Source organism: Dryobates pubescens, chromosome 31, assembly GCF_014839835.1.
Source record: "Dryobates pubescens isolate bDryPub1 chromosome 31, bDryPub1.pri, whole genome shotgun sequence".
Classification (NCBI taxonomy): Eukaryota; Metazoa; Chordata; class Aves; order Piciformes; family Picidae; genus Dryobates; species Dryobates pubescens.
The window spans coordinates 4,271,457-4,282,514 of NC_071642.1; the positions used below are offsets into that span (position 1 = coordinate 4,271,457).

General features: G+C 69.0%; 1 protein-coding gene across 1 annotated transcript; it reads right to left on the reverse strand.

Moving 5' to 3' along the window:
• Positions 1-310: 310 nt before the first annotated feature.
• ADAMTSL5 (ADAMTS like 5) lies at positions 311-5,658 on the reverse strand. The gene is made up of 11 exons (XM_054175452.1): positions 5,512-5,658; positions 4,020-4,165; positions 3,606-3,666; positions 3,306-3,414; positions 3,068-3,195; positions 2,865-2,988; positions 2,201-2,284; positions 1,399-1,562; positions 1,076-1,319; positions 720-791; positions 311-632 (listed from the first exon to the last, which is right to left on the reverse strand). Exons 1-11 carry the CDS (start codon positions 5,656-5,658, stop codon positions 325-327), a joined length of 1,587 nt encoding a protein of 528 aa, XP_054031427.1. The 3' UTR covers positions 311-324.
• Between the last annotated feature and the right edge of the window lie 5,400 nt (positions 5,659-11,058).

Here is an 11,058-nt window from a genome sequence, read left to right on the forward strand (position 1 = left end):
GGGGCGGGACCCCCTGGGTTGGGTTCCAGCTGGGAAGGGGCACAGGGGAGGGGGGGGTTTGATGATACACAGCTTTATTTTCTGCAGCAAAAATAAATTAACATCTTTCCCCCCCAAGTGCCCCCCAAACCCCCCCCCCTACCCCCCAAGTGCCCCCCAAGGACGGCGAGATGCCCAACGCGGGGCAGGATGCGGCGGGGGGGGGGGGGACAAAATCCTCAGTGCGTGGCTGAAGCATTTCCAGCCCTTTAAATTCTCCCTTTCTTGGGGGGGGAGGGGAGAGTCCTCCAGGCGAGGGAGGCCAGGGGAGGAGGAGGAGGATGCTCAGGGGGGCTGGGGGCAGCTGCGGGCTGCTCCCCGCACCAGCCGCTCCTCACGGGGAGTCCAGGGCCGGGCGTAGCCCTCGGTCGGCAGCAGGATGCGGTTGAGGGTCTGCTCGTGGTTGACGTGCCGCCAGGCCATCAGCAGGTACTCGCCCCCCTCCCGCAGCGGGGGGCAGCCGCAGGCGTTGGGCACCCACAGGTATTCCCGGGAGACCAGCGGGAAGCGCTGCCGGTACCGGCTCTTCACCTCCACCTCGTAACGCGTCTCCCGCCCCACCGAGCGCCGCGCCAGGATCCGGCCCTGGAAGACTGTGCGAGGCGGAGATGGGAGGCACCCGGAGCTGGGCACCATCCCCCTGGCATCCCTCCAAGCGCCTTCCCAGCCCTGGCACCCACCGAAATCGCTGTGGCAGAAGTGCCAAACGCGCTGGGAGCGTCCCTTGGCCGGGCGGCACCTCCCGCATCGCCCTGCGAGGGCAAAGCGGCAGTTTAGCGGGGGGGATGGGGGGCGAGAGGGCACGCAGCACCCCCACCCCCCCTCCTGCAGCTGCGGGAGGGGGCATTGGGGGTCTCTACCCCATAAGGAGTGAGGGAACATGCTGGGTGCCTGGGGGGCCTGGGGAAGGTTAAGCCAGGGGGGGCTTTTTTAGAGTCCCTATCCCATGGGGAACCCCTGGGGCTCTTCGGGACCCTCCCCACAGCAGGAGGGGAGTGGGGGGGATGTGGGGACCCCTCAGGTGGGGAGCAGACACCTGTGGCAGCCCTGGTCTCATCCTGGCCGGGAGGGCTTCTCGGCGGCGGCTCCGTGGCGAAGCCCCCGGACTGACGTGGTGGCAGCGGGGCTGGGGTCACCGGGGGCTGCGGGGGTGGGGGGCTGCCAGCCCCCCGGGGCTGGGGCTGCCGCAGGGGGCTGGAGTTGGCACGGCCGAGCTGGGTGTGCCCGTGGGGCAGCCAGAACTGGTACTCGATGCCGGGGTTGGGTTCCTGCAGCAGAACCTGCGCAGGCAGGGGCAGAGCTAAGGGGGAGCGATGGGGACCGAGGGGGCAGTGCCCCCCAGCCCCACGCCACCCTCACCATCACGTGCAGATCCTCATCGGTGGGTCCGGGCACCTCCAGGGTCTCGGTGCCGTCGGGGGTGCGGGTGTAAAGCAGCTGGGTGCCAGCCACCTCGTACGGCCCCGGCCAGGCTATGGACCAGCCTCCGTTGAGCACGTAGCGCCCATCGCTCCTCATCAGGGCTGCGGGAGGGAGCACGTCCGGGGACCGAGCACCACACAGCCCCCAGGACCCCCGCACTGGGCTGGGCTGGAGGCTTGGGGGCAGCCCTGACGCCTGGGTCCCCACCGGAGGCCTCTCCCGGAGCGGGGAGGGCAGCGTGGGCTGGGAGAGCTGCGGTCAGGGCTCGGGAGAAAGCTGCTTCCTTGGAAGATCTTGGATTTGGTCCCAAGCTGGAGCCAAACCCTGGTGTGCAGCCGCCCCCGAACAAAGCCCCCAGGTCGTGGTCCCGGTGGGGAACAGGAGCCTGAATGCATTGGGAAGGGGACAGGGCGAGGGCCTGGGGGTCCTGGGCTGGGGGGGCGGATGGCCCCGCTCCAGCTCAGCTCTTCCCAACATCCACAGCTGTGACCTCTGGAAAACTGCCCCCCCAGCGCCGCCGAGTTCATTGACCCCACGGTGCTCGAAACGGCGTCTGAGGAGGCGACCGGCTCGGCACGGCTCGGCACGGCACGGCACGGCACGGCACGGCACGGCACGGCACGGCATAGCCGCTCCCTGCCCTTCCCTGCCCGGCCCGGCCCTGCCCTGCCCGCACCCATGGGTGGCACCATCCGGGGCTGACTGGGATCGAGTGGGACCCAGACAGGACAAATCCTACCGAGGTAGTTGCGGCTCTTGTCTGTCACCTTGATGTGGGTGGCCCCGGCCGGGATCTTGGTCACGTTCATGTACCCAAAATAACCTGGCAGAGGTGGGGCAGAGTCAGGGCAGAGCTTGGGCTCAGCCTGGGGGGCAGGAGAGATGGGGTGGGAGGGGACCAAGCAGCTCTAGGTATGGGGCAGCCCTGTGCTGCCCCCCTGGTGTGGGGGTGGTCCTGAAGTGCCATCTGGGACTGTTCACCCTCACTGGCATCCCTGTCCCTGCAGCCTGCCTTGGGACCCCATGGACACTGGGTAAGGACACACACAGACCTCGGGTGCCACCCAGGGCCCCCCAAACACCCCTGGGGACCCCGGGGACCACAGATATGCCCCAGACATGCCTCCCCCTCCCAACCCGACCCCCAGAGGAGCGATGCCCTCTGCAAGGAAACAAAACAACCCCAGCGAGGAGTCTCCTCCGAGCCCACTGCCCCTGTCCCTGCGTGCTGGGGACAGGGAGGAATCAGGGTCGACAGCCCAGCGGCGACGGAGGGGCCAGGGGGAACGGAGGCAATGCCTTGGGGACACAGGGCGGGGCGGAGGGGTGGGACACGGGAGGACAGGGGAGCCAAGAGCCAAAGCATTCACCCATGGAGGGGGCCGGGGCAATGGTTCATTCACCGGAGGGGGGCTCCGCGCCCTGGAAGAGCCGATGCACGAAGTGGCACTCGCGGTGGCCGCCGCCGCACCGCCCGCAGGCGTCGGGCCGGGAGCCCGAGCCCAGGATCCCGTCGCAGCCGGCGCTCTGCGGGGACCGAGAGCCGGCCTCAGGGCGGGGGTGAGGGGAAGCGGGGAGCTCAGGGGCTGGGGGACTGGGCACCCACCAGGCAGCGCCCACCGACGCAGAGGTCAGGGGAGCCCGGGCTGCAGCGGGTCCCGTCCAGCACCCGCCCGAAGGTGTAGTAGAAGTTGTGCCCCGCGGCCAAGCAGTTCAGGTCGCAGACGTTGGGGGCTGAGGGAGCCGAGGGGAAAGGGAGGAGAAGGTGATGCTAGTGGCAGCCATGACCCTCCCACCCCACCCCCAGTCAGCCTGGTGATGCCACCTGCCACCCAGGGACTCACCTCCGTGGAAGGGCACCCAGTGGTACCGGGCTGGTGTGCCCAGGACGGGTTTGTTGTCGTAGAGGGAGCACTGCATGGCACGGAAGGGCACCGAGCCGCTGGGACAGTCCTGCAGGAGGGGCAGGGGGCAGCTCCGTGGGATGGAGGTGGAGCTCCAGGGGATAGGGATAGAACCCCAGGGCATGGGCAGGATGGAGCTCCATGGGGTGGGCAGGATGGAGCTCCATGGGGTGGGCAGGATGGAGCCCTGCAGGGCCAGGCCTGAGGCTGGCTGTGCCATGCCATGGCCCTCAGGCTTACCTGGAGCTGGCAGAGGCGGTACTGCCGGGGGTCCCCAGGGCACTGCTCCTCCTCAGCAGACCTGCAGCCACAGCAGCAGCGTGGTGGGGCTGGGGCAGGGTCTCCCTGTGTCACCCCGCCATGAGGCTCTCTCCCTGTCTCCAGGACGCCACCGAGCCACCAAGCCACGGCTGGGCTGGGACTGATGCCTCCCAGCGGGCACCACCGTGCCCCAGAGGGTGCCACATCCTGCCAGAGCTGCACCCCGGGATGGAGCCACCAGGGTTTGGCTCCTCCTGTCTTCCCCAATCCCAGCAAACCAGGCTGGGATTTGGCCAGGGTGCCAAGGGATCTGGGTGCCACAGGGGGTTTGGGTGCTGCAGAGGGTCTGGGGACACCTCGGGGGGGAACCATTCTGCCCTGCCCCCCACTCACCGCAGGCACCTCCGGGCGCGCAGGGCCACGCCGTCCCCGCAGGAGCTGGAGCAGGAGCTCCAAGGTCCCCAGGGCCCCCAGGGCCCCTGGGAGCGAGCAGGGGCTGGGGGCTCGGGGACCAGCGCCGACGTCCCCAGGGCTGGGCTCTAGGTGGAGGAAAGAGACAGTCGGCACTGGGCACCCAGCCCCGCCAAGGGTGGCACCGGGCACCCCTCAGCCCTCACCTGTGCCATGCCGACGCCGCAGCCCAGGCTGAGCCAGGCCAGGAGCAGAAGCCACCAGGGCCAGCAGCACCTGCGGGAGCAGAGAGCTCTGAGCTCGATGTCCCCAGGGAGCAGGCTGGGGGCTGGCAGCGGCATGTGCCACATGCTGCCAATGGTGCCACCGTGCCCACCCCCTCTCACCCCTCCCAGGGACCCCCCGGGAAGGGGGAAGGAGGTGAGATGGGTGAGGGGCAAGGCGAGGACACAGCAGGAGGTTCCCTGCCCCCCTCAGTGGCACCAGCTGGGCACACGTGGTGAGCCAGCAGTGCCAGGCAGGTGGCTACCAGCGAGTGGGCAAGGCTGGGTCCCGCACGCGTGCCCAGGCAGCAGCGGGCACCGGCGATGCCACCACCTCACCCCCAGCCCGCGGCGGGGAGCTGGGCTCAGCTCGCTGCCTGCCGGGGCAGGACCAGACCTGTGCCGGGGGGCGGGGGGGCGACGGGGGGCCGGGACACGAACAGGATCCCGCCGAGGGGTGAGCAGGATGGGGGGCAGCGGGGGCCACCCCCCCGGGGTCCAAAGTGCCACACCCTGGAGCACCCCAACCCACCCAGTCCGGGGGCGCAGGGGGGGTGTGAAGGGGTTTGGAGGGACTGCAGGGGGGTGCAAGGGGCTAGAGAAGGGGCGCGGGGGGGTGCAAGGGGATTTGGGGGGCTGAAGGAGGGTGCAAGGGGCTAGAGAAGGGGTGCGGTGAGGGGGGTGCAAGGGGATTTGGGGGGGTGTGCTAAAGGAGGGTGCGGGGAGGTCTAATGAGTGCAGGAAGGGTGCAAGGAGGTGCAAGGGGGGGGTTGTAGAGACCGCGGTGGGGGATACGGTTGGGCCCGGGGAGGGGGGGGGGGAACTGCAGGGGGATGCAGGAGGAAAGCAAAGGGGTGCAGGAAAGCGCCGGAGGGTGCAGGGGTCCCAGCCCCACGTCGGGGAATCCCCCGGTCCAGCCGGTTTCCTCCCGCCGCTCAGCTCCTCCGGGTCCCCCCCCGCCCCCCGCGCCGGCCCCGGGCAGCGCAGGCGGTGTTGGGGGACAGCGATCTCGGTACCGTCACCCCCGGAGCTTCGTGGGGTGGGGGTCCGGAGCCCGGTAAGGGTCGAGTGATGCCCTGAACCCCTCTGCCAGCCCGGGGCGGGGCGGGGGGAGGGGGGTGTTGGGGCACCGCGTGCCTCAGTTTCCCAGTAGGAACGGGGCTGGGGGGGTTGGGGGGGGGGTGTTAATTAAGCAGCAATCAAGACCTTACCTCGCACCCTGGGGTCCCCCGTGGGGAACGGGACCTCCGGGACCCCTCCCCGAGGCCATGCAGCGCTTTCGTCCCGGGTGTCCCAGCGGCTCGGGCCCGGCTCGGTGTCCCGGTGGCGGGGCGGGGGGGGCCGGGACGAGAGGGCATCGCCCGCGCAGCTCCGGGGGAGGGTGGTGGTGGCGTTGGGGGGGGGGGGTGGGGGTAAAAACCGGGCGCGGCTTTTTCCTTCCCCCCCCCCCCCCCCCCCCAACAACAACTCCTCCCGTCCCTCCCCGCCGCGTTATTAATATCCAGCCCCAAAGGTGCGCCCAGCCCTCCCCGGCCGCCCGTTAACCCTTTGGGGTCCGGAGCGCCTGCGATCAAAGGGGCTTGGAGGGGGGGTCCTGGAGGGGGGGGGAGGGGGGGAGGGAGGGTGCCGGATGCTGGGCGCCGCCCAGCATCCGGCACCCTCCCTCCCCCCCTCCCCCCCCCCAGGACCCCAGCCCCTAAGGAAAAGGGGCAGACAGAACCCCACCACTTGGTCTCATCCTGATCCGGGACCCCCTGATGTTGGGGGGTGGAGGGGAGGTGTATCGGGGTGCCAGGGGCTTGGCACAGATCGCGGTGCTGGGGGGGGTGTCGTCGCCCCCGTTCCCTCCCCCTCCACTAATCACTCAAACCCAACACCCTCAGGGCTCCGGCCTGGAATGGAAAGGGTTAAGCCGTCGGGGTGCGGGGTGTCACCTGGGGGGGGTGCCCCCCAGCACCACCCCCAGCACCGCCGGGCACAGCAGAGCGGGCAGGATGGCGCCCGGGCACGGAGGGGATGAGCGCCCGGGGTGGTACATCCAGGACGTGGGCACTGGGAAGCTCTACAAGCGAGGACGGCTCCTGGGGGAGGTAAATCCTTCAGCGCCCCCCACCCTGGCTTCATCTTTGCGCCCACCCCCACCCTCGTCCCCCGTCCCCGCTGGGCACCCCAGCAGCATCAGACCCCCACCGAGGTTCCCGAGGTGTCCTGCTCTGAGGGGCAGCCACCCCTGTGCCCCCTTGGGCAAGGGGAAACTGAGGCAGTGGGGAGATGCTGGGAGCCAGCTGGGTGTCCCCTCAGCTCCTTGTCCCCCTGGGAACGGCACCGTGGGCACCCAGAACCCCCCCTTCTGCCACCTCGGGGGTGCCAGGCTGCCCTCTCCAGCAGGCTCCTCCTGGCAGGGTGCCTTTGGGTACTGCTACCAGCTGACAGCGGTGCCCAGCGGCAAGGTCTACGCAGCAAAGGTCATCCCGAGAGCTCGGCTGGCTGCGGTGGGCATCAGGGAGAGGGTGAGTCCTGGGGGGGGCACACAGAAAGTCCCCAGGGAGGGGGGGGGGTCGGGGGTGATGCCCATGGGCACCTCACAGAGCTCTCTGCCTTTGCTCCTTCTCATCTCCCCTGGTGGGTGCCCATCCCGGCATCCCCCCCAGAGGGGGGGGCGGGTGGGGAGGGTCCTAGGATGCAGAGGGTCCTCGGGGGGGGGGGGGGGGGGGGGGCGCTGTCGGGCTGTGCCGCAGGTGGAACGGGAACGGGAGCTGCTGTGCCACCTGTGCCACCGCCACCTCGTCCACCTCCACGGCCACTTCGCTGACCGCAGCCACTTCTACCTGCTGCTGGAGCTCTGCAGCCGGGGGGTGAGCGCAAAACCAGCACCCCCCCCTCCCCATCCCCCAACCCAGCAACCCCCTCCCCGCGCCAGGGCTTCACCGAGACCCTCGGCTGGCCCCCGGCTCCTCTCCCCAGTCCCTGGCTGACATCCTGCGGGCGCGGGGGAGGCTGCGGGAGCCGGAGGTGAGGTTCTACCTGAAGCAGATCATCGCGGGGCTGAGCTACCTCCACGGGCAGGGCTTCGTCCACAGGGACCTCAAGCTGAGTGCGTGGGGCAGGGCTGGGGGGTGGGTAGGGGGCTTGGGAGGGTGGTGAAGCCCCTTCCCCTCCCCTCCCCCAGCCTCCCCTTCCCCCACCGTGGGATCATTTTCCTCATCTCCCTCTGCAGGCAACTTCTTGGTGACCGAGAAGATGCAGGTGAAGATCGGGGACCTGGGGCTGGCACAACGGCTGGCACCGGCTGCCCGGCGCTGGGGGTGAGTGGGGGCGTGGTGCTTGTCAGAGGGGGTGCTGCCAGGCTGGGTGCCACCCTGCTTGTCAGGAGGGTGCTGCCAGGCTGGGTGCCACCCTGCTTGTCTCCCAGGGTGCTGCCAGGCTGGGTGCCATGCTGGTTGTCATCCCCCCGCTCCCGAGTGCTGCCAGGCTGCATGGTACCCTGCTTGTCAGGGGTGGTACTGCCAGGCTGGGTGCCACCCTGATTGTCAGGAGGGTGCTGCCAGGCTGGGTGCCACCCTGCTTGTGTCCCCCTCCCCAGGGTGCTGCCAGGCTGGGTGCCACCCTGATTGTCAGGGGCGTGCTGCCAGGCTGGGTGCCACCCTGCTTGTCCCCCCCCCCCCCCCAGGGTGCTGTGTGGGACCCCCTGCTACTTGGCACCGGAGGTGTTGGACCGCAGGGGCCATGGGGTGCCCTCGGATGTCTGGGCTCTGGGCTGTGCCACGTAAGCAGGGAGCTGGAGGGTAGCAAGGAGGGCACTGGGCGGGGGGAGGGCTGCTCCAGGCCCCTCTGAGCAGCCAGACCCCCCCCTGCCCCAAGGTACGAGGCACTGACCGGCACCCCCCCGTTCGAGGCGGCCGGGAGGCAGGAGCTGTACCGGCAGATCCGGGGGGCGCGGTACCCCCCGGCCCCGCACCTCTCCGCCCCTGCCCAGGCCCTCCTCGCCCACATGCTGGAGCCTGAGCCCGCAGCGCGACCCAGCCTGCAGCACGTCCTGGGGCACAGCTTCTTCACCCAGGTGTGGGGAACAGGGAGCGGGGTGGAAGGGACCTCAGCCGCTGCCAACCCCCCCCCTGCCGTGGGCAGGGACACCTCCCACCGGCCCGGGGGGCTCAGAGCCACCCGGCCGGGCCCGGGGCACCTCCCTGGAAGAGCTTCTTCCTGACATCCAATCTGAGCCCCCCCCCCATTTCTACTTGTGTCCAGCAGGACCCCCGGGGACACGGGGGGGACACGGGGGGTGGGGGGGACACGGATGGTCAATGCCTCTTGCTCCTCCCCCCAGGGCTTCACCCCAGCCAAGCTCCCACCCCGTGCCTGCCACTCGGTGCCCATCCTGGGGGGCCAGGACCTGCTGTGCAGAGCTCTGTGGTGCTGCTGAGGGGGTTGGCAGTGCTGGCAGCAGAGGGACTCAGCCCTCTCCCTCCCTCCCACTACCACCCCACAAAGAAGGGGAGAAGCTGGGGAAAGGTGCTCAGGGAAGAGCTTGGAGGGGGCATTGGGGTCCCTCCCCTCAGTCTGCTGGCAAGGAGGAGGGAAGGAGGGAAGGAGGGAAGGAGGGAAGGAGGGAAGGAGGGAAGGAGGGAAGGAGGGAAGGAGGGAAGGAGGGAAGGAGGGAAGGAGGGAAGGAGGGAAGGAGGGAAGGAGGGAAGGAGGGAAGGAGGGAAGGAGGGAAGGAGGGAAGGAGGGAAGGAGGGAAGGAGGGAAGGAGGGAAGGAGGGAAGGAGGGAAGGAGGGAAGGAGGGAAGGAGGGGTCCTCCCCCAGGGCTTCACCCAGCCAAGCTCCCACCCCCTGCCTGGCACTTGATGCCCATCTGGGGGGCAGGACCTGCTGTGCAGAGCTCTGTGGTGCTGCTGGGGGGGTTGGCAGTGCTGGCAGCAGTAGGATTCAGCCCTCTGCCCTCTCCCTCCCTCCCTCCCTCTCACCCCCCCAAGAAGCAGCAACTTCCTTGGCTTGCAGGAGCCAAGATCCACGGAGGGGAAAACCTTTTATTAGTGCTAGGAACCGACTCGAGTCCAACCATGGAGGGGAGCAGCAGGGGAGGGGTGGGGTGGGACCAGTCCAAAGGGGGCACCCAGAGCACTTTGGCCTCAGGAACAGTGAAGAGGAGCAAAATAAAGACCCAAAAACCAACCCAAAAGGGAACCCTCTGGACCCAAAGTGGGCTGGGGAGAGGCTGGGGGTGGGGGGAAAGGTGCCCAGGGAAAGGCTTGGAGGGGGCATTGGGGTCCCTCTGGATCCAAAGTGGGCTGGGGAGAGGCTGGGGGGGGAAAGGTGCCCAGGGAAGGGCTTGGAGGGGATATTGGGGTCCCTCCTCTCACTCTGCTGGCAATGGGGAGGGAGGGAGGCAGAGAGGGAGGGAGAAGTGGTCCTGCCCCAGGGCTTCACCCCAGCCAAGCTCCCAGCCCCTGCCTGGCACTTGATGCCCATCTGGGGGGGCCAGGACCTGCTGTGCAGAGCTCTGTGGTGCTGCTGGAGGGGTTGGCAGTGCTGGCAGCAGAGGGACTCAGCCCTCTGCCCTCTCCCTCCCTTTCTACCCTCCCCCCACAAAGAAGGGGAGAAGCTGGGGGGTGAAGGTGCCCAGGAAGGTGGCATTGGGGTCCCCCTCCTCCTCAGCCTGCTGGCAACGGGAAGGGAGGGAGGGAGAGAGGGAGGAAAGGGCATTGGGGTCCCTGCTCAGCTTCCCTTCTCTCCTCCTCTCCCCCCCCCAGGAGGAGAGAGCTGGAAGGCAAAGGCTGAGAGCTCAGTGACATCAGAACCACCTCCCAGTGCCACCTGGGCAGTGCCTGGCACCAGGGGCACCCTGGAACAGAGGGACACCAACACCCCTCCCCCAGAGCCAGGGTGCCCAAGGTGGCCCCAGAGAGCACCAAGGAAGCCACCTGGCTGCTCCTGGCCCTGTGCTGGGTGCCAGAGCTAGAGGGGAGCAGGGAGGGAGGCTGGCACCAGCTGCCCTGTGGCACCAGGGGGGCAGGGAGGTGACAGCAACGACTTCAGCTGCACTTTGGGGGGGGGGGGGAAGGAAAAGAGAGCAGCTCCAGAGGGCAGGAGGGAGGGAGGGAAGAGCCCAGGTGGGGAGGGGACCACAGGCTGAGAGCCTGGGGAGGGACAGCAGCTCCCCCCCCAGCCCTGGGCAGGGTGGGGAGGTGCCAGGGTGGGCACTCAGCCCCTTGCTGCCCCCCTCCCTGTGCTCAGATCATTGAGGAGCTGCAGGGACTGATCCTGCCACCCACAGCAGGGCAGAGGGGGAGGTGTGGGGCACCAGAGAATGCCCTCAGCACAACCCCCTGGCACTGGCAGGAGCTGCCCTCGGTGCCAAGGCAGCAGCCTGCCTGCCCCTGTGCCCTCCCCAGCACAACCAACCACCAGGGCCCCTGCCCCCCCCAGTGCCACCAGAGCTGCCCTCCTGGGGCACCAGGGAGGGGAGCAGAGGGCACAGGGAGGCACACCCTGGCATGGCAGACCAGGGCCTACTATGCCAGGGCAGGGCACACCAGGACATGGCACACCCTGGCACAGCACACCATGCCCAGCACTACTCTTAGGCCTCCTCAAGGGCGAGGGAACAGCTGGGAGGGGGCAGCTGGCACACCCTGGCTGCTCCCAAGGCTGGGCAAAGGGTTGGCCACCACCCCCCTCCCCTCCCAGGCAGAGCTCAAGGCCTGGCACGGTGCCCACAGGGTATTTTTAGCCCTGGCCTCTCTGCTCTTTGAAG

Coding starts and splice junctions, on each gene's coding strand:
- ADAMTSL5 (XM_054175452.1), bottom strand. CDS start 5,658: ATGCCCTCTCGTCCCGGCCCCCCCCGCCCCGCCACCGGGACACCGAGC. Junction 2,989..3,067: donor GCGTCGGTGGGCGCTGCCTG/GTGGGTGCCCAG, acceptor CGGTCCCCGCAG/AGCGCCGGCTGCGACGGGAT. Junction 2,285..2,864: donor GGGCGCGGAGCCCCCCTCCG/GTGAATGAACCA, acceptor CACCTCTGCCAG/GTTATTTTGGGTACATGAAC.